Here is a 22361-nt window from a genome sequence, read left to right as displayed (position 1 = left end):
CATTGACCTCTGCTCCCCAGTTCCAGGATGCTGTCCTCCCCAGCGTCATCTCCACCACCTCCCCATTTTACAGGTCAAGAAACTGAGGCTCAGGTGACAAAATGACTTGCAGATAGGGACAAGAAGCCAGTTTTGACTGGGCAGTCTTGAGTGGAGACTGGAGGGAGAGCGGGGCAGTGCCAAGCACCCCCAGACGGCTCGGGTGGCCTCTGCAGGGGGTGCGGGGCGGGCGGAAGGCTGGCCTCCCATCACCCGCGGCGGCTGCGGGGCGGGCGCAGGGCGAGGCGTCGCACAAAGGGCCGCTGTCCCGTCGCCGCCCCGCCCCCCGCGGGTGGCCCGCCTCTCCCCCCCCCCATTCCCTCTCTCGCCTACTCAGTCTGGGTCCCCTCTCCTTCTTCCCTGTCCAGGGCAGGCTGCCCCTCGGGATGAGGCCGGGTTGAGAGTCCCTTGCCCACTCGCTTCACTAGCTCCAGGGCTAGGAGAGAGCCAGAGCGCTGCCGGACAGAGACTGCAGACAGACGCGGGACCCAAGGAGCATCACCATGGTAACGCCCTCCTGGGCCTGGACCACCGTATCCTGCTGGGTTTTCTCCCGGCACAGCCCTGGGTGGGTGTGGGTGCACCCAGCGACCCTCAAGTTCCTAGTCTGGTTCAGTGCTTAATTGCACAGCCCCAGGCAGGGTTAGTTCAAGAGGGGGGCGCAGATCCACCCCTGGGCCGCGTCCTGTCTGGGCCTCTCTGCAGAGATGCACGCTTTCATCTCACTCCAAACGAGAATGCAAATCTGAACTGGAATTCTGGACCTTGGGCCATGCAGAAAACTTGGGGTGTTTTTAGTACTTTAAACTTTATACTGATTGACAGTGCGTGTCCTGTAGGGGGTTTGGAATGAGGTGGGAATCGAAGTCCCCTCCCAGCACAGCACACTAGTGCTGGGAAAGGGCGGACCTTGAGGGCAGCGGACTGCATAAGAGGGAATTGCTTACCAACTCTTGGGTGTGCTTGCAATTTTAGACGTCTGGATTTGGCAAGTTAAATGTGCACATGTTGGACCATGGGGCGCTCCCGTAGGCATGAGATGTAGAGGCAACTGGGGGGAAGGCTGGGATGGGGGGTGCAGTACCTCTGGGCTTCCTGGACCTGCACCCTGGGAAAGGGACCTCAAGGAGAGTTGTGTGTGCCTTTGTACCAGTATCTGGGAAGATGGACTGGAAATGAAGCCTGTTCCAGAGACTCCTAGCTCAGCTCCCGACAGATTCAGGATCAGGCAGGATTCGCAAGAGCGATTTTGCAAATCTCAGGGGATTTGGACAGAGCTGGGAGACAGGCCAGGGCATCCACTCCTTGATTCACTGGGCTGGCTTGGGTGGGTTTCCCTTCCTGTGCAGGTCCACACCCAGAATTCTGCAAAGAGATGTGTTCACACCATGCATGTGTACACACATCCCTTTCCCTACACTGAACACACAAGCACACAGGCCTTGTGTACCTGCCTGCTCATGCTGAAATGTGAAGAAACCCCCATGCACACAGACAGTACAAAACCAGGCTCCCGAATTCAGACACCAGAAGCATGTGTACACACTGCTCTTGGAGCAGTTTAAAGCACACCCTAAGCCAGGGGTTGTCTGCCTCCTTAGCAAGCCCCTGTGCTGGGTACTCTATGAGTGGAGGACACGCCACTCCCACCAACTGTAACTGTAGACTGTGGCCTCTCCCTGCACAGATGGGAACTTGAAGCCCTAGGAGCCTAGGTAGCTGACAAAGTCACCCTTCCAGGAAGTGCAAAGTAAGACAGCCAGATTTCTAACCTCACACAGCCACCGTAGTGCCACAGCTATCTGTTTGTCAAAAGTCTGGTTTTGATGGAACCATTTGTTCATTTTTAATTTGAGCCCCCCCCCCATGAACCTCAGACTCTCAGGTCAAGGATCAGACCTGGGGTGCTCCTCAGAATGGCTGAGAAAGCATTCCCTGAGTGGGTAGGATGGGCACGTTTTCCTGTCTTTGTGTGTATCTTGTGATATGGTGTGAAGGAATGTATGTGTATGTATGCGTATACATGTGAGGTGAGCGTGATGCATCCCACGTATGTGTACAGGTGCCTGCACCGCACACAGAAGCCTGAGGAGGGCCTGGGGTGGCAATCCTCCTCTGTCACTTTTTACCTATTCCTTAGAGTCAGGGTCTCTCCCTGAACCTGGGTCCTGCATTTTATTGGCTAGGCTGGAAGGCATCAAGGCCCAGGGATCCTCCCTTGTCTGTCAGTGCTGGGTTAAAGGCGTGTGTGAGACCACAGCCAGGTTGTTATGTGGGCGCCGGGATCTAGTCCACTCCTCTCTCTTTAAATAGTTAATGCTGTCACCCACCCACTTCTCTGATCTCACCGCTGTGCCCTGAACACTCTAGCCTTGTTTCAGAATCCCTTAGGTTTCATGTCCTCCTGCCCCAGGACCTTTACATGTGCTGTCTCTGCTGGGAAATTCCTCTTTGTCCCGTAAGTCTCCACCCAAACATCACCACCATGGTATATTCTCTCACGTTCTGTACCACTCTCGTCAGAGCATGCCACTCAGGCATGCCACTCAGGCATGCCACTCAGGCATGCCTTCGTCATGGCACCAATCTCAGCTGTCTCTTTTGGAGGGACAGTTTGAAGAATGGCTTTCCCGGGAATCTTACAGCAAAGGGGTTCAGGGCTATCCACCCCATAACCCCCAAATACAACTTTGACATATCTACTTACTAGAGAACATATTATAAGAAAACAAGGTGAACTTATTTGTACAGTGTTTTTTAAAAAGTAAACTTACTGTATAGATAAAATGCACTTGAGTGTGAGGTTTTATATCCTAACTGTGATCAGTTAGTATCTGTTACCATATAAAGAAAGGCACTAACGTTCTCTGTAAGGCAGGTTAGTGAGTTCTGGCTAGAGGTGGCTAGCTGTGTGGGGCCTCATTCAGGACTGCTCTGTCTTGCTGGGAGTAAGGATGACTGAGCCCAGTCTAGAAATTTCTCCTCAGTGTCACCAGGAGGGGGAGAGAATTGAAGGAAGTGTGTGTGTGTGTGTGTGTGTGTGTGTGTGTGTGTGTGTGTGATGTGAGTGTAAATGTTCATGTGTATATACGTGTGCATATGCAAGTGAGTTTACGTGTGTGTGCATGCATATGGAGGCAGAAGCTGATGCTGGATGTCTTTGTCTATCACTCTGCCTCCCCCCCCTTTTTTTTTGAGATGGGTCTTTCACTGACCCTTCTTTGGCAAGTCTAGCTCCATGGATCTCCAGAGGCACTCTCTAGAGGACAGGCCCACACCACCTCACATGGCTTTCTTTCTTTCTTTTTTTCATCCAATGTTACTGATTTTTTCATTTTTGTTTATTTATTTTTCTAATATCAGCTTGATACAGTACAAATTCTTTTCCTAATAGTGAAATGTTTCACTGAGGCTTGCCCAGTGATTGAGTAAAACCAAAACTTATTCTAAGCCACAGTCATCCTAGGGTCCCCCCTGCTATGTAGCCTCCCTGGATCTGTGGGTTGCAGTCTGATTGTTCTTTGCTTTATATCTAGTATCCACTTATGAGTGAGTACATACCATGTTTGTCCTTCTGGGTCTGGGTTACCTCACTCAGGATGATATTTTCTAGTTCCATCCATTTGCCTGCAAATTTCATGCTGTCATTGTTTTTCTCTGCTGAGTAGTACTCCATTGTGTATATTACCACATTTTCTTAGTCCATTCTTCAGTTGACGGGCATCTAGGTTGTTTCCAGGTTCTGGCTATTACAAATAGTGCTGCTATGAACATAGTTTAACATGCGTCTTTGTGGTATGATTGAGTATTCCTTGGGTGTATGCCCAAGAGTGGTATGGCTGGGTCTTGAGGTAGATCGATTCCCAATTTTCTGAGAAACCGCCATACTGATTTCCACAGTGGTTGTACAAGTTTGCACTCCCACTGACAGTGGAGGAGCCTCACATGGCTTTCTACATGGGTGCTGAGGGTCTGAAGTCAGCCTCCCAGGTCTTCACTGAGTACTCATTCAGCAAGCACTTGTGTCTGAGCCATCTCCCAGTCCCTGCAGGAAATGGCTTTAAAAATCATTACATTTGTATTTATTTATTTTATATATATATATATATATATATATATGTGTGTGTGTGTGTGTGTGTTTGTGTCTGTGTGTGTCTGTGTGTGCACGTATATGTATGCATGTCGATGCATGTGTGATGCAGCATGCATGTGGAGGTCAGAGGAAAACTTGCAGCAGTGGGTTCTCTCCTTCTGTATGGGTTCTGGGGATCAAACTCATCATCAGGCTTGGTGGCAAGTGCCTTGACTTGCTGAGCCATTTTGCTGGCTCTGGAGGAGATTTAGTGTTGTGATTTTTAAAGGTGATTGAACCTCCAGCCTCATGCATGTTAAGCAATTGCCCTACCACTGAGCCACATCTCCAGCTCTCTTTTTACTTGTTTTATTTTGAGACAGGATCTCACTGAGTTGCCCTGGCTGGCCTTCAACCTGCAACTCTTTGTCAGACTTAGAGAGTAGGTAGGCGAGCCCAAGCGGAGTCTATATTTATTGCCGATAAGCACAGGTGCCATGGAAACCTGAAAAAGAGATGCCTGGCAGGACTATGGGTAGAAGCAATACAGTGTGAGCAGAGAGGGTACAGTGTGAACAGACAGGGTACAGTGTGAGCAGAGAGGGTACAGTGTGAGCAGAGAGGGTACAGTGTGAGCAGAGAGGGTACAGTGTGAGCAGAGAGGGTACAGTGTGAACAGACAGGGTACAGTGTGAGCAGAGAGGGTACAGTGTGAGCAGAGAGGGTACAGTGTAAACAGAGAGGGCACAGTGTGAACAGAGAGGGCACAGTGTGAGCAGAGAGGGTACAGTGTGAACAGACAGGGTACAGTGTGAACAGACAGGGTACAGTGTGAGCAGAGAGGGTACAGTGTGAGCAGAGAGGGTACAGTGTGAGCAGAGAGGGTACAGTGTGAACAGACAGGGTACAGTGTAAACAGACAGGGTACAGTGTGAGCAGAGAGGGTAGAGTATGAGCAGAGAGGGTACAGTGTGAGCAGAGAGGGTACAGTGTGAGCAGAGAGGGTACAGTGTAAACAGACAGGGTACAGTGTGAGCAGAGAGGGTAGAGTATGAGCAGAGAGGGTACAGTGTGAGCAGAGAGGGAACAGTGTGAGCAGAGAGGGTACAGTGTGAACAGACAGGGTACAGTGTGAACAGACAGGGTACAGTGTGAGCAGAGAGGGTAGAGTGTGAACAGAGAGGGTACAGTGTGAGCAGACAGGGTACAGTGTGAACAGAGAGGGTACAGTGTGAGCAGAGAGGGTACAGTGTAAACAGACAGGGTACAGTGTGAGCAGAGAGGGTACAGTGTGAGCAGAGAGGGTACAGTGTGAACAGACAGGGTACAGTGTGAGCAGAGAGGGTACAGTGTGAGCAGAGAGGGTACAGTGTGAGCAGAGAGGGTACAGTGTGAGCAGAGAGGGTACAGTGTTAGCAGAGAGGGTACAGTGTGAACAGACAGGGTACAGTGTGAGCAGAGAGGGTACAGTGTGAGCAGAGAGGGTACAGTGTGAACAGACAGGGTACAGTGTGAGCAGAGAGGGTACAGTGTGAGCAGAGAGGGTACAGTGTGAGCAGAGAGGGTACAGTGTGAACAGACAGGGTACAGTGTGAGCAGAGAGGGTACAGTGTGAACAGACAGGGTACAGTGTGAGCAGAGAGGGTAGAGTGTGAACAGAGAGGGTACAGTGTGAGCAGAGAGGGTACAGTGTGAGCAGAGAGGGTACAGTGTTAGCAGAGAGGGTACAGTGTGAACAGACAGGGTACAGTGTGAGCAGAGAGGGTACAGTGTGAGCAGAGAGGGTACAGTGTGAACAGACAGGGTACAGTGTGAGCAGAGAGGGTACAGTGTGAGCAGAGAGGGTACAGTGTGAGCAGAGAGGGTACAGTGTGAGCAGAGAGGGTACAGTGTGAGCAGAGAGGGTACAGTGTGAGCAGAGAGGGTACAGTGTGAACAGACAGGGTACAGTGTGAGCAGAGAGGGTAGAGTGTGAACAGAGAGGGTACAGTGTGAGCAGAGAGGGTACAGTGTGAGCAGAGAGGGTACAGTGTGAGCAGAGAGGGTACAGTGTGAACAGACAGGGTACAGTGTGAACAGACAGGGTACAGTGTGAGCAGAGAGGGTACAGTGTGAGCAGAGAGGGTACAGTGTGAACAGACAGGGTACAGTGTGAGCAGAGAGAGTACAGTGTGAGCAGAGAGGGTACAGTGTGAACAGACAGGGTACAGTGTGAGCAGAGAGGGTAGAGTGTGAACAGAGAGGGTACAGTGTGAGCAGAGAGGGTACAGTGTGAGCAGAGAGGGTACAGTGTGAGCAGAGAGGGTACAGTGTGAACAGACAGGGTACAGTGTGAACAGACAGGGTACAGTGTGAGCAGAGAGGGTACAGTGTGAGCAGAGAGGGTACAGTGTGAGCAGAGAGGGTACAGTGTGAGCAGAGAGGGTACAGTGTGAGCAGACAGGGTACAGTGTGAGCAGAGAGGGCACAGTGTGAGCAGAGAGGGTACAGTGTGAACAGACAGAGTACAGTGTGAGCAGAGAGGGTACAGTGTGAGCAGACAGGGTACAGTGTGAACAGAGAGGGTACAGTGTGAGCAGACAGGGTACAGTGTGAGCAGAGACAGCAGGTGCCCAGGAGGGGATGCCATAGTCCAAATGAGGCAGCACTTAGAGGAAATTTTTATGGAAATGATTGAAATGGCACAAACACATGACAATAAATAAAGTAAGTTTACTCTGAAAATGGATGGGAAGAAAAATCAAATATTAAATAATGAAGAGTAAATATTAAGCAAATAACAAATCCAGGTACGTCAACCTGGCAAGAAAATCTTGCATATGGGGCAGGTGGATGAAGGGGAGCCCTGGCTAGACCAGTCTGTTTAGGAAGCAGGGCAGGGAGAATGGGAGCCCTAAGAACTAGACTGACCAACCTGACCCTGAAGCTGTTGTTACTGAGGGCCACAGCTGGAGCTCTGTGTACAGTCTACACAGAGCCTCAAGAGATGTTCCTGCTCACTGACTAGAAGGATAGCATGAGCCTCTGTTTATTAACCTGTGAAATGGGGATATGATACCCAGTTCACGGAATATCAGGACAATCACATAAAATGCATGGAATGGACTCAGCATAGGCCACACCCTGAAGGCTTGCTCAGGGCAACGCAGAGGCAGCCCTGGGGATCAACTTTGTCACCTAAGGCTTGAGTGAGAAGTTGTGCCCCAGGACACAGGAGAGAGACAGGGGCAAACATGAAACTAGGGAGGGCTCAGAGAAGCAGAAATGATTTACTGGACGCCACATGACTGAGCTGGACTTGAATGTAGCTCTTTTGACACCCACTCCCGTCCTGGTTCGCTGTACGTGGGCCGTTCCTCCAGTTTTGAAAGTTTGTTTATAAAGAGCTGATTTGGAGTCTGGCTTATAAAGAGCTGGAGTCTCTCACTCCATCCTCCATCCACCCCCACACAAGAGCGCAAGCAATTTGAGTTGGACGTGAACAGGAACTTCCCAGCAGCCAGGAAGCTGACTTTGGGACCTCAGCCTAGACAAGTTCAGGAGGAGAGTCCCAGGAACTGGAGGTCGCAGCCTGACACCTGCTGGGCAGCAGCTGGCTCACAGCTGTGCTTGCTTTGGCCAACCTTCAAAACACCGGGAGGTTCACTGAATTCTCAGAAGATCAGGCAAGGCGGGGGCCTCCAGGACACTGCACTCTGTGTCCCAGGCCTGTTGCTCCCCTGAGGTGGATGGTTGGGGGTCCTCAGCGAGGGTCTGTGTGTGTGCTTTCTCACATTCATCTGCTTCTGTTTTTCCTATCACCGGCAGGAGCAGGGACATGGGATGAGGCCGGGCGTTTGAAACTTCAACAATTGACAATTAGTTCACTTAGAAACCACATCCTAACCCCACATCTTCCGGAACAAAATTATACGGAGAGTTCTAGAACAGCTCTAGAACAGATATGCCAGGTGCTTTTTAACAATCATAATACTTTTATTAATTCTTTGAGAATTTCATGCAAGTGTACAATGTATTTTGATCACATACATTCACCTTCACTTTTCCCCCAACTCTCCCCAGACCCACCCTCCACTTCCCATTCTCTCCCAACTCTGTAGCCTGTGGTTTTGTTTTGTTGTTTATAACCCATAGGATCCCATTTGTGCTGCTCATATACTCAAGGGTGTGGGGCCGTTCACTGGATATTGGTCCCTCTACCGGGGGCTACCTCCTCAAAGAAAATGGACTCTAGCTCCTGCAGATGCCATCAGCTGTCACCAGCTCCCCCTCAGCAGGGGGAGGGAAGGCTCATGGGCCTCTCCCCCCTCCATGCCGGAATGTTGATTGCCTTGATCTTGTGCAGGTCTCGTGCGGGCAGCCATGGCTGCTGCGCGTTCGTGAGTGCCGTGGTCCTGTGGTGTCCAGGAGATACTGTCCTCCCCAGCAGTTCTGAGGAGGCGCCTCTGGAACTTGTCTAGGCTAAGACTCTAAAGGTCAAAGACTCGGACCTCTGGCTCTTAAAATCTTTCTGCCTCATCTTCCACGATGGTCCAAACCTTGGGGGAGGAGGTGTGATGTAGACGTCCACTTGTGGCCGAGAACACCACACTTGTCCTGTGCACTTTAAGCAGTTGTGAATTTCTGCCTTAACCGTAGTCAACTGCATGAAGAAAATTCCCGAGGAGGTCCGAGCACTCGGGCGCCTCCCTTTTACAGGTGGAGAAACTGTGGCCCAAGTCACCTGGCATGGGGTAGTCAGTGTCTCACCTTTCTTCGCTTTTTCCTTCTTCTCCATCTGTGGTGGGGGATGGAACCCAGACCTGTCCATAGCAGACAAGTGCTCCCCACCGCCAAGCTGCAGCTCGGCCATCCCAGGAGCAGAGGGAAGCTGAGGCAGCTCCAGGACCCTGCCCCCACCAGCCCTTCTTCTACTCCTCTTCCTGCCCAGGAGGAGGAGGAGGGGGAAGGGGAGGAGAAGGAGGAGGGGGAGGGGAGAAGGAAAAGAAGGAGGAGGAGGAGGGGGAGGAGAAGGAGGAGGGGGAGGAGAAGGAGGGGAGGAGGAGGAGGGGAGAAGGAGAAGAAGGAGAAGGAGGAGGGGGAGGAGAAGGAGAAGGAGGAGGAGAAGGGGGAGGGGGAGGAGGAGGAGGGGAGGAAGAGAAGAAGGAGGAGGAGGGGAGGAGGAGGGGAGGAGCAGGGGGAGGAGGAGGAAGAGGAGGGGAAGGAAGCAGTCCCACCAAATGAGACTAGAATCTTGGCCCTGTGGAGTCAGTGGAAAGATCTGGACCTTTAAGGCAGTCCAGCCCACATCTCAGAAGGCCCAGCTAACAACATCTGGCGAGACCATTTTAAAAAGGAGCCAGCCTTAAAAAGCACATGATCACACTTTTATGTTTTCCCCCTGGTTATAAAAGCTACACTCACTGTTTCCAGAATGTTTGGAAAATGTGGCAAGCTCAGAAGAAAATTAAAAAGCCGCTTCGTGAGGCCCCTACCCCTCACTGGCCTCAGGGCAACTTTTCTTAATGCCCTCTTGGGCTCTGTCTGGACCTACTCACATTCTGTGGACTATACAGTATGGAAAATTTTCTTTAAAACATTTGCAATAGAAGCTTAGTTTTAGAAGGGGAGCAGTTGGCTAGGAGAGAGCCTCTTTGTGGGGGTGACAGAACTCTTGTATATTGAGCTGGGTAATGGTTGCAAGGATCAGGACATAGGTAAAATAATATTCATCTGTGTACTTGGCGTTTGCTGATTTTTCTTGATAGAATGCCCATTTCGGATGCCAATGGCTCACTGTAAAGATGCTCAGATAGATGTGTACAGCCCAGACCAGTGGTACCTCCCTGGAACCTCTGCACTTAAGAGGCAGAGGTAGGAATTGGAGGCCAGCCTGGGCTACATAATGAGTTTGAGGTTAGCCTTAGCTTCTGGTGAGAAACTATCTCAAAAGACCAAAGGCTGGAGGCACAGCTCAGTGGTGAAGGTCAGGGGCTGCAGTTGTAACTCTCGCCACACACACACACACACACACACACACACACACACACACACACACACACACACACAAACCTTGGGTTCCAGCCCAGCTCTTCAAAAAGAAAATCAGGGCTCCATCTCATATGTCCATCCCTGGCTGGTGTACTGGGCTCTTTCTCTGGCCTTGTTGCAAAGGGAGCTGGGCCTGCCTCCTTCCTTTTAAGCCTCATCTGTGCCTGGCCCCTGTGAGGAGCAACGGACTGCTGCTGGCTGGGCCGCCTTGCTGGGAAGGAGTGGAAACGCGTCTATCAAGTTTCACGGCCGTCATTTAGAGTCTGGCAGCAGACCTTGGACTCCTGTGGTCCAGGGCTGGGCTGCTCAGTTCATTTGTAATGGCAAGGGGCCAGCATTCCTCCTTGCAGCCTCTGGGGCCTTTCCACCATGTTCTTCCTGAATTCTTGGACAGTTCTAGGTCCCAGGAGTCAAACCTTTGATAGCGAGTGAGCCACCAAGAGTGCAGCCAGCCCACTGTCGAAAGTTTCCACTGTCCAGCCACTTCTGAAGGTGGCTAAAATGCGTGGCAAGTAGAGGTACCCTGTGTAAGCCAAGGTTGGCTCAGTGGGCAAGCCTTGACTTCCTTCTTGTGGTTTCTTTAGGCACCACTAGAATCCAGGACAGACCACCCTGAAAGGAATAGATCCCAGACTAAACAGGCAGCCAGAGGTGGAGGAAGTGAGCTGTCTTCACTGCCTTGGGTCTGGGTTGGATTCCCACACTGTCTTTCTCTTTCTCCCTAAATCCCTGGGCAAGGTTGGCTCCGACTCTTTACCAGCAAGATGGAATGCCCAGGCTTAGCAGTAGCATCATGTGACACTGAGCAAGAGACTGTGGGTGCAGGGTCTCTCTCTGTCTCCCTCCCCCCCTTTTGAGACAGGAACATAATTATGTGCCTGTGGTGGTTTGAATAGGTATGGCCCCCAGAGACTCATGTGTTTGAATGTTTGGTCCATAGGGAGTGGCACTATTAGGAGGTGTGGCCTTGTTGGAGTAGGTATGGCCTGGTTGGAGGAAGTGTCACTATAGAGGCGGGCTTTGAGGTCTCATATATGCTTAAGCCACACCCAGTGTGGCAGTCTCTCCCTACTGCTTGTGGATCAAGATGTAGAACTCTCAGCTACTACTCCAGCATCATGTCTGCCTACCTTGCCACTATGTCCCGCCATAATGATGATAGACTAACACCTCTGAACAGTAAGCCAGCCCCAATTAAATGTTTTCCTTTATAAGAGTTGCCATGGTATGGTGTCTCTTCACAGCAATAGAAACCCTAACTAGGGACTGGAGAGATGGCTCAGAGGTTAAGAGCACTAACTGCTCTTCCAAAGGTCCTGAATTCAATTCCCAGCACCCACATGGTGGCTCACAACCATCTGCAATGAGATCTGGTGCCCTCTTCTGGCCTGCAGGCATACATACAGACAGAACACTGTATACATAATAGATAAATAAATCTTAAAAAAGAAAGAAAGAAAGAAAGAAAGAAAGAAAGAAAGAAAGAAAGAAAGAAAGAAAGAAAGAAAGAAAGAAAGAAAGAAAGAAACCCTAACTAAGACAGTGCCTTTTTGCTGAATGGGTGTATGTGAAAACAAGCAAACAAACACAAGTTTTCATAGTACAGATGCTGAATATCATGAGTAATTACGCTTCCAAAAATGAAGCAAACAGCACAGCTAATGATGAGGCCCAGAGAGAGCAAGACCCTAGTCAAGGCCACAAAAGGAGGCAGAAGCCAGGTGTGCTGGTGCCCAGCACGAAGAGGGTGGTGTGGAGCACGTGGCATGGAGGGATGCAGGCCCAGCAGGCTGTATCAGATGGCATTTGTGACCTCCTTCTCTCACTGTCCCCAGGCTGGTGAGTGTCTTAGCCACTTTTCTATTGCTGTTAAAGACACCCTGATGAAGGCAACTTATAGAAGAAAGGGTTTATTTGAGACTTACATTTCCAGAGATTAGAGTCGATGACCATCATGGCGGGGAGCAAGGCATCAGGCAGGAAAGCTCGGTGCTGGGCCAGCAGCTGAGAGTTTGCATCTTATTTACAGACACAAGACGGAGTCCTAACTGGGAATGGCTTTAGCTGTGGAAACCTCAAATCCCATCCCCACTGACACACCTCCTCCAACCAGACCACACCTCCTAATCCTTCCCAAACAGTTCCACCAACCGGGGACCAAGTGTTCCAATATATGAGCCCGTGGGACCCTTCTCGTTCAGACTATGGCAGGGGGAACAGGAGTTGGCTGGTGGGTGAGGCTGGAGGCACTAGCAAGGCCAGCAGGAAACCCCCTCCTGCTCTACCACACCACGGATCCCTCCACCAGCTCTAGGGAGCGACCGTCCCATTCCCACAGCTCAGCAGCATGTCACCTGACCCACTCTCCTTCAGAGTGCATCTGCAGGCATGCATTCTTTCACTCATTCACTTATTCTGCCAACATGGGGGGGGGGGAGTCGCCTGTTCTCACACCCCTGGCTTTGGAATCTGGTGGAGTATGCACCATGCCTTCTCCCCTGTCCCAGAGTCCCCACTTTATTGCCTTCCATTCCTCTTTGCCTGTATTTGTAGACCATGGAGATTTGGATGCGGGCACCTGGGGGGGGGGCTGTCCTTCCTGCCCCACTTGCCCTTTGGGAGACAGAAGTCAGTGTGGGAACTTCTCTGATAAGGTGCCAGAGGAGGGGCCATCTGACCTCACTGGATGGAGGAGGCAGGTGTGAAGTCATAGAGTACCTTCCAGAACAGGCAAGGGCTGGCCTGAGACGTGAGGTTGAAGAAAGGAGTTCCCAGGTGAGGTGGGAGGGAAAGAGGCGGGCAGGCGTTCGGGAGGAAGGGGCAGCACGGGCAAAGGTGGGAGGTGAGGTTCTCCTTGTCATGAGAGAGACACAGACCGCGGCAGCGGGGCTGAGGGAGGCTGGCATCAAGCCCAGCAGTTAGACCTAGGCTGCTGGTGCCTCCTGAGGCAATGGGAGCTCTTGAGGGATGTTGGGCAGGGGCCTGACACCTCAGAGCAAGGCTGCTCTGGGGTCCTGGTGGAAGATGGCTGGAGTTCCGAAGACTAAAGGCTGCTGAGGCAGAGAAGCCCTTACATGAAATTGGTGGTAGAGCTAGGCAGGGGAGGAGTCATAGGTGGGTGATCTGGAGAGGTCATTGAATGTGACATGGCTGAGGGGTGATGGGGGCGGGGCATCAGGAAGGCAGCTGCGGAAGGCATGCCGCCATGGAACCTGGCTGGTCTGTGGGGCTATCACTGGGCAGAGGCAGGGAGGTACAGGCTTGAGAAGCTCCTGAGTTAGGCTGAAGTGAAGTGAGAGGCTGGCCCTGGCCATTGGAGTCGGCAAGGTCTCACGCACAGGGGTCCTGAAGGTCACAGGAGTGGGCGCTGTTCCTGCTGTCACTGCTACTGTGACTCTTCTCCCTCCCTGTCGTCCTCAGCAGGACTCTTCAGCCCTTGACATGGCCATCCAGCACGCCCTGGCAGGGCTCTACCCGCCTTTTGAAGCCACTGCCCCTACTGTCCTGGGGCAAGTGTTCCGGCTGCTGGACTCTGACTTCCGGGGAGACGGGCTGAGCTTCCTCCTGGATTTCCTCATCCCTGCCAAGCGCCTGTGTGAGCAAGTGCGAGAAGCAGCCTGTGTAAGTTGGGGACACTGTGTGGCTGCCATAACAAGCTCTCCCAGAAGGCAAGAGGGCTAGAATTGAGGAGGGAGGTGGGCACGGTGTGTCTCCCCAACAAGAAATATGGTGGCGGAGGGGAGGAGGGTTCCCAAGAACCACTGCTCATCCAAAGGGAAAGGCCACCTGCCAGTAGAGAAAGGGGGTTACTTGACTCATGACCCTCAGACACTAGGGGCCAACGACATTTACAGTCCATCATCCGGGAGGAAATCCAGATGTCCAAGAACACCCCCCCCCCCGACCCTGGGGGACCTGCCTGGGTGCTAGGAACCATCAGTGGTACCATCTGGCCCTGGCCCTGGTGGGGCCGCTTCCACAGAGGCAACAGAGAATGTTCCAGAGCTCTCCTGAAGGCACTCCCACTTTTATCCCTGGAAACCTCCTGAGATTTCAGGGAGGTGACTCCTGGGTCAAGGTGGAGAGACAGTGTTTTAGGCTGTAGCGGAAAACGACTTCCCACTCAAGCCGAGAGTTTACCCCAGTCAACCCACTGGAAAACACACTGTGCTTCCTGCCTTGGCCTCTCCCAGTTAGCCCGCAGCCACAGCAGCTCTCAGGAAGGATCTCGATTGGCCAGAGTGCGGTCATGTGCCCATGGCTGGACCAATCACTGTTGACCAGAGGAATTGGGTATTAAGATGGACACTCCCCACTCCACGCGACCCCTGCACGCTCTCGAAGGAGACTGTTTTGGGAAAACAGTGGGGAGATCACCAAGGAATCACAGTTCTGATTCCTCGGCCCTCCTCCCTCAGGGATTCGCCAGTGTCCCTGAGCTATTGTTAGTTACCCTGAGCCCACGGCCACCCAGCATCAAGAGCCACGCAGGCAATCTTAGGACCCCCGGCACCTGGTGGAAAAACCCCCATGGCAAATGCTCCTGAACGGGAATAGAATGCAGTGTCTCCCAGAAGTCTTTGCTGTTGGCCCTGCCCGTGACCCCCTGACCTTGTTTCCTGAAGATCCTCCTCCCGACCTCTTTTTTCCTCTCCCTGACAAGCCACACAACTGTCACTTTGGCTCTTCAAAACACATTTGCAGGGCTGGAAATGTAGCCCAGTTGGTAGAGTACTTGCCTGACATACACAAAGCTCTGGGTTTGGATCCATTCACATAAATGGCACGGTGATGCCAGCCCTCAGCAGGTAGAAGCAGGATGATCAGATGTTCAAGGTCATCCTCAGCTTCATGGTGAGATCTAAGCCAGCCTGGGCTACATGAGACCCTATCTTAAAAGAAAAGGAAAAAAAAAAAAGGTCAAAACCACTTGCCCTGTTCCCTCCTTTATTTTCCACAGCCTTTATTTTTAAATACACGCACATTTGATTCGGCTGTCATGGATTAATTCATGTCACCTCAGAACAGACAGGAGCAAAGAGGGATTCACAGCAGGTCCTTTGAGGTCAGGTTCTCTGTTTCAGATCAAGACTCGATCACTGGGAACATGGGGGATCCATGTTCCCTCTTTGGGACTCGGCGTCACCACCCCAACTCCTGTGAGGAAGAGAGAGACGCTACAGTGTCAGAATGTAAAATGATGGTGGCCTTTTCAAGTTCGTCTGCCAAGACAGTGGCAGGGTCAAGTCTCCTGACCACTCATTCAAAATTGTTTCTGTTATTTTAACTGTTCGGCTCGAGGCTAGGGAGATGACTCAGTTGTTAAAGGCTCTTGTCACACAAGCCTGGTGACTCCAGTTCAATGCCTGGAACCCATGTAAAGGAAAGGAGAGAACCCAGGCCACTAAGGTATTCTCTGACCTCCATATGGACGCTCCCGATATGCACACACATCCACACAAACTCTTTCAAAGGGCAGGTGTTTTTGAAAGGGAGTGAATTCACATTCTATGGACACTCCCCAAGCATCACGTTGACTTCTCTGCATCCATACTCTATCTGTCTCATGCCAGCCCGGAATACTGCTGCCCTTTACTTAACTCCAATTTGCAGATAAAGAAATCAGATCTCGCTGGGCAGTGGTGGCGCACGCCTTTAATCCCAGCACTCGGGAGGCAGAACCAGGTGGATCTCTGTGAGTTTGAGACCAGCCTGGTCTACAAGAGTGAGATCTAGGACAGGCACCAAAACACCAAAACTACACAGAGAAACCCTGTCTCGGAAACAGAAAAGAAAAAGAAGGAAGGAAGGAAGGAAGGAAGGAAGGAAGGAAGGAAGGAAGGAAGGAAGGAAGAAGAAAGAAAGAAGATTAGATCTCAAAGCAGCTCAGAACATGCACAAACAACCCACTTAGACCTCCGATCCATGACTTTCTGGCTTTAAAGGGCAGGGATGCTAAGACTCCAGCTGGGCTGTGAGAAGTTATGGGTAGATGGGGAGGAGAGGGGTCATGAGCCAAGCAGGGTTGCTGTGGAAGGTGCTTGCCAATTAACTAATGTACCTGGACCCCCGGCCTTCCCGTCAGCCCAGGAGGCTAGCAAGCATCTTCAAGGCCAACGCCAAGGGTAGGTAGGAGCAAGTGACCCCCTGTTCCCTGACAGCAAAGGCCTCTTCAGTGCCTGGTTCTGGGCATCTCTCTTGTCTTTGCCTCTTCCCTGGCTGTTCAAGGTCCCATGTGGGAGAGGGAAGGAAGTTGACCAAACCCCAGGTGCCGTGAAGCCTGTCTCTCTGATGCCCCCCTCTCTCTACAGGCCCTCTACACCCACTGCCTCTTCCTGCATGAGGGCTGGCCGCTGTGTCTGCGGGACGAGGTCGTGGTCCACCTGGCTCCACTCAACCCGCTCCTGCTGCGTCAGGGCGACTTCTACCTTCAAGTGGAGTCCTGGGAGGAGCAGTCTGTCCACATGACACTCAAGTGTCTTTCCCCGGACCTCCGCAAGGTGGACAGGAAGCCTATTCCTGAGACCTCCTATTCTCTGATTTTCACCCCAGAATGGCTGGAAGCCATCAACAGTGACTTTGAGGGGAGCCCCTTACACACCTGTCTTGTGGCGTCAGAAAATGGGATCACGCCTGTGCCTTGGACCAGGATAACCAGCCCAGAGTTTATAGATGACAGACCCCGAGTAGTGAACATCCCTTCCTCAGATGGGGACACTTGTCCTCTAGAGGCGCTCCATCTGAGCAGCCCCCAGGAGCCAAGCCAGGCCAGCTCCTTGGGCAGCGTGGGGTCTGTGGTCCAGAGTTGGGCTAAGGATAAAGGGAAGTTGTCTAGAGACAAATATCCTGGGCTCATCAAGGTTGAGCCAGCAAGGCCAGGGCAGGTGGCCTTCAGGATGGACAGTGAGACCAACCAGGGCCCGGAGGGGGACTATGTGGCTCTCCTGGGCTTTCTCCAGTCTCCAGACAGGGAGGTAGTTACACTCGGTGCGGACACTCAAGGATGTGTGAAGCCAACAGACTCTGGAGAGAAGCCCTGTAATGGGGACTCAAGAAGAAAGGCCAGGCGCAAAGCCTCTGGCCACATTGCAGAGAGACAGCCCCAGCAGCCCCACGCTGGTGTCCTGGAGAAGCCGCCGGACAGTACCTCTGGCCTGGTGGAAGACACTGAAGAAGAGCCAGGAGCCTCTGAGATGCAAACGCCTTTGGGAATGCCGGCAGCCACGGTCCAGCTCAGGCCTGGGCCAAGACAAACACCCTCTCCTCTATTGTCCTCAGCTGCCCCTGTAGTCCTAGCCTCCGAGACAAAGACAGAGGAGACCACACCAGGATACGGCAGACCTTCCAAGGCCGAGGCCTTTCTCAGTAGGAACATCTCCATCCGTGGGTCCCCGGCTCCTGGGCTCCAGTTCTCCTTCTTGAAAGGACAGAGGGTGCCCCTGACGCCCCCTGAGAAGACTCTGCTCCAGCATGTTGGGAAGGCCCCGAGCCCCCACAACTCTCTGCAGCCTTGCGGAGCCAAGGCCCCAGGGAAAGGTAAGAACACACACTCATCAGGGCAAGAACCAGGCTTCCCTGGTGCAGGAGGCTGTGAGAGACAGGGGTCACAAGGCTGTCCCAGGCTCAGGAGTGTAAAACTGAGCAAGGCTATTCATTAGGTCTGTTTGGGTTCACATTCCAGTTTTACCTCATGCTGTGTGACCTTGGCCAGACACTTAACCTCTCTGAGTTCAAACCTCCTTCTCTACTTGGGGGCGGGGAGGCTCGTTTACAACACAGAGTTGCCCTGGTGGTTCAAAGATATACCAGAAGGAAGGGACTTGGCATCACTGGCAGAGAGTAGATCATGCTACAAGCCGTATTATCGTTTGGGTGGAAGGCAAAACACTGTCCCTCAGAAAGTCTGTCTCCTGTATGACAGCCCTGCTTTGTTCTTCCCCAGATGGGACAGCTCTCCCCAGAACATCTGGCTCAGCCCTACCGTCTGGGGAGCCGCCTGGCTTCCGGAAAGATTCTGCGGGTCCCCCAGGAGGAAGACTTAGCCTGGAGGAGTGTTCCAGGCCTGAGCCCAGGATTGGGACTCTGGGAATCAAGCTTCTCCACTCCAGGATAGCCTGCCTGCCAGGTTCTGGGATTCAGGGGAAGTGGAGGGAGCAGAGCATTCTCAGATGCTGGGGGGTGAAGAGGGGTAAGGTCTGGGAGGCTGCAAAGTTTCCAACAAAAGGCTTGGGTTAGAGGCAAGCCGTTTCTAAGTATCCATCAATCCATCTGTCCATCCATCCATTTATCCAGACTTCCATGAGGAAGGTGAGGTGTGTTCCCGGCTCCCTAGAAGCTGAACTCGAGACAAAGAGTTTTGGAATGGCCCCCATGAGAATGGGACTGAGCAAAACAAGGCAGGCAGAGGAAGGGACGAGCAAGGTGACGCCAGACCCGGGGAGGCTCCAAGATGTGGGTTATACCAGCTGGCTGGCTAAGGTGCGGGGTCAGTATTTAACTTCTGGGTCTGTTAGACATTAACTGCAGGCCGACGCTGGGTATATCAATCATTAACCGCAGGCTGATCCTGGAATGGGATGCAGGGTGAGCTAATAAGCTAATCTAGCTAAGGGCAATTCTTCAGGGAAGGAAGCATCTATGAGCCTCTATTAATAGTTCTCCCGGCCTCTGGTGAACAAGCAAGTACTCCGCCCACTAAGGGGCTTTGGACCCGGTATTGACAGCTTCCAAGCTTCGGGTGTTTTATTCCCGATTTGTAGCTGTTTGATCACTGTTTCCCGAGACCTAGACTCAGCACTGTGGATTTGTTAGGAAACGAGTCTATGTGGCCCCAGCACCCACACACATTTTATTCTAGTGTTAGAGAAACTACAACTGGCCATTGCAATCCAACATAAAGAAAATGTCTAGGAACTGGGAAAATAAATAGTGCTCCTGGCCCAGGCTTCTAGCAGGAGAGGCCAGGAAAGCTTAGGAGTTAGCCATGTACATGTTGGGAAGAGCGCTTCAGAAACTGGGAACAGCACATGTAAAGGTCAGGAGCATGAAGGACCCCTGTGCCTTTGGGGACTAACTGTCCTGCCACCTTGCTACTCCTGGATTTCCACGTCTCCCTGGCCCCATCTCCCCACGGATCCCAGAGGAGTCATCTGCTGGTGTCCCGGTCATCTGCTGAAGCTGTATTGAATTCTTCAGAGGCTATAGGAGCCTCCCGCACGCCTCCTGCCCTGGCCATTCCTATTTCCACGTGACGTCGGTCACCCAGCATGCCCATAGCAGAAGGGTTTTCTGGGGTTAGAGATGGTATTTCTGGTACCACCCACCAGGCAAGGGCAGTGTTTGGGGCACAGGGATCTCTTTGGTCCAGTGAAAAACAAATCAGGTTGGACAAAGCTTCGTGTGGGGTGCTGCCTGTACTTGTTCCTGATCCAGGCAGCATTTGGTGGGCAGGCAGAGCCAGGCTCTGGCCACATGGTTGCCGTGTCCCAGGGGACCCAGCAACTGACTCTTTGGCTACTCGAACTTGGGCCCAGGTACTGACTCCATCTGTACTGCTTGGGAGCCAGGGAGAGGAGGCAAGCTGGGTCACTGGGTTCCAACTCTGCAAGCTCCCAGACTTACAGGGTTTGGACTGCTTTGCTCTAACCTCCACGTGCCGGCCAGCTCCTCAGGCATCCATGCTCTGATGCTGTCCTGAGCCAGTCCCAGGAGGCAATGCAGTTGTCAGGACAGCTTCCTGCAGGACCCCGGGCTGGGGAATATGGAAGTGGTACATTGGCCAGACCAGGGGCCAGAGAGGATCTCAAGAGCTGGAGACAGGAGGTGGGGGCACACCAGACAGGCAGAGCTGGGTGAAGGAAGGTCCTGCCAGCTAGGCTGACTTCCTGGGCCGTGAGTCCCCAGGGACAGTGAGACACACAGCCCCCATCCCCCTAGAAGAGGAAATGGCCTGTCAGCAATGCACCACTGGAGGAGAAATCACAGGATCAGCCTGCTGTGGTCTGTGTGAGATGTGACAGGGATGGTACCCAGTCACCACAGATGCATTCACTGGTCCTGGCCGAGTGCTGAGCACTCTCAGGAACTAACTCAGTTAATCCCCAAAGAAACCTCATCTGCCCAGAACTGAATTTGCCTTATCAGATAGATGAAATTATTAAAGCTCCGAGACTCACAGGCTTACCCAGGGACACACAGCAAGTCAGGATGTGAACTAGTAGTGGGGTGCGTGCCCTATCCAGAGACAGTCCCAAGGACAGTGAACTGACTCTGTGCTGAAGAAGAACTCAGGGAGACTTTTCTCAGGAAGTGGCATTGAAGCTGGGCCTTTGGAGGATGGAGAGGAGTTTGGAGGTCACAGAAGGAAGAGAAGAAAGGACATTCCAGGCAGAAAGATCACTGTAGGCAAAGGCTTGGAGAGCCACAGAGGAGGCTCCCATGGAGGGTCCCCCAGAACTGCCATTACTCATGTGTCTTCTCTCCTTCAGGTGGTAGAGACCGGGCGGGGCGGCCTCTGCTCCTGGTGTCGACCACGCAGGAGGCCTGGGAGGCACCCTGGTGTACTGTCTTGGAGGTCACGAAGTTGCTGTCCTACTTATGTGGTGTTCCTAGGTGAGGGGACACTGTCATACTTCGCCCCTTAGCCAGGTGTGCAGTGGGGAGGCTGCAGGTCCTTCCTTCCACATGTGTTCACATGGCCAGCCACGGGCTAGGAGCTGGGTGGCCGGTGGGCTCTGTCCCTTCAGCGGGGCCTCCCAGGCTGGTGGGGGAGGGAAGGTGTGCAGTGTGAACTCACAGCTATGACCTGGTGGTGCCCTGGAGTCGGAGAACAACTGGATGAGCTGTTGAAGCAGCTCACACGCTCGTCCCCAGCGCTTCACACTCCGCCAGCCTGAGAATCTGCATTTCTAGTCAGGTTCCTGGTGACACTGGTATGTCGGGGGCTGGAACAGAGGCTAATCTTTGAGAAGCATTGTTGTGGTGCAGAGAAGGTGAGAGGGTTGATTTCAGCCGGGAAGCCGGGGAAGGCTTCTCTGGGGAGGTGGCATCTTAGATATAAATGTCGTTGAGTAAATAAAAGACAGGGCAAACAAATGAGTGAATGGATGAATGAGAGAATTAGAGAACCAGGGTTTGGGACCATAGCTCAGTCAGCAAAGTGTTTGCCTTGTAAGCAAGGTTACCCGAGCTCTGACTCCAGAACCCACGTACAAAAGGGCATGTGTGGTGGGGCACGTTTGAAGATAAAGAAGGCCAGCCTAGCCTTGCCTAACTGACATATTCCAGCCAATGAGAGGCCCTGCTTCAACAAAAAAGGTAGAGAGCCCCTGAGAATAAGCCCAAGTGGGGCACAGTCCAGGCAGATTCCAGCCCCCAGTCTCTCCCACTCCTAGCCCCCCAGCCCATGGTTCAGACTTCATGGTTGGGGAGAAGCCCATCTGGCTTCTGAGACACAGGCTCCCATGAAAACCTGCAGAGGTGGCATTTCCCTGCCCTGTAGCTATGGAACCCCAGCCAAGTGGAGGTGCGGCATCTGGGGGGAGGTTAGGGAACCATGAAGTTCTTTGGAATCTTCTTTGCCACCCCTCCCCAGAGCCCCCTGTCTCCTGCAGGCCACCAGACACCAGATTTTCTGCAGGTGGAAAACGGCCGCCTGTGTCTCTGAGAAATGGCCCGGTGGTAGACAGAACCCTGGAGTATCTCCCCACCCACTTTGATCTGTGACCTTGTGGCAGTGATTTGCCCACCCTGCCCCCTCAAATGACCAGGGAGCCCAGGTAGGGTCACAAGCACCTGGAATGAGGGGAATATACGATGTCAACCTCTCTCACAGTCTACTGCTCTGTGTCAATTTCCCCGCCCAGGGTAGTCATAGAAAGCGTTTATACCCCTCTTGCTCTGGGCAGGCAGTGGGCATGTGACACAGATGAGCCCATCTGTTCTCACACAGCCTTGTCCAGTGACAGGGACACAAAACAGTGTGGGGCCATGCGGACTGTGCTCGTGAACTGGTGATGTAAGGTTTGAAGACCGCTGGGCGAGTCTTCCAGACCCCCTTGACCAGCAGACTGGCTGAGGGCACTTACTGCCCACCAGCCCCCGCCCCGGGCCCCACCCACCAGCCCCCCACCTGCATCCGCTGCTCAAGGTCTGAGGGCCCTGGGTTGGGGCCTGGGGTTGGGGGTGAGGATGGGGGAAGACTCCCGTTTGGCCTAGGTCA

At 52.7% G+C, this 22361-nt stretch overlaps 1 protein-coding gene across 2 annotated transcripts in view; it reads left to right on the top strand.

Moving 5' to 3' along the window:
• The first annotated feature begins 405 nt into the window (after positions 1 to 405).
• Positions 406 to 22361, top strand: part of Kiaa1755 (KIAA1755 ortholog) — a 39301-nt gene continuing 17345 nt past the window's right edge. The window contains exons 1-5 of one of the 2 annotated variants that reach the window (XM_042276683.2): positions 406 to 545; positions 13562 to 13762; positions 16453 to 17677; positions 18084 to 18266; positions 20629 to 20752. In XM_042276683.2, coding sequence (XP_042132617.1) covers positions 543 to 545; positions 13562 to 13762; positions 16453 to 17677; positions 18084 to 18266; positions 20629 to 20752 — 1736 coding nt within the window. In that variant the 5' untranslated portion in view covers positions 406 to 542. The remainder of the gene's footprint in view (positions 546 to 13561; positions 13763 to 16452; positions 17678 to 18083; positions 18267 to 20628; positions 20753 to 22361) is intronic. The other variant, XM_015999683.3, reaches the window with a different exon arrangement.

Source organism: Peromyscus maniculatus, chromosome 4, assembly GCF_049852395.1.
Source record: "Peromyscus maniculatus bairdii isolate BWxNUB_F1_BW_parent chromosome 4, HU_Pman_BW_mat_3.1, whole genome shotgun sequence".
In the NCBI taxonomy this organism is placed as follows: domain Eukaryota; kingdom Metazoa; phylum Chordata; class Mammalia; order Rodentia; family Cricetidae; genus Peromyscus; species Peromyscus maniculatus.
Note: the sequence above shows the minus strand (reverse complement) of the source record. Positions and strands in the feature narration are given on the sequence as shown.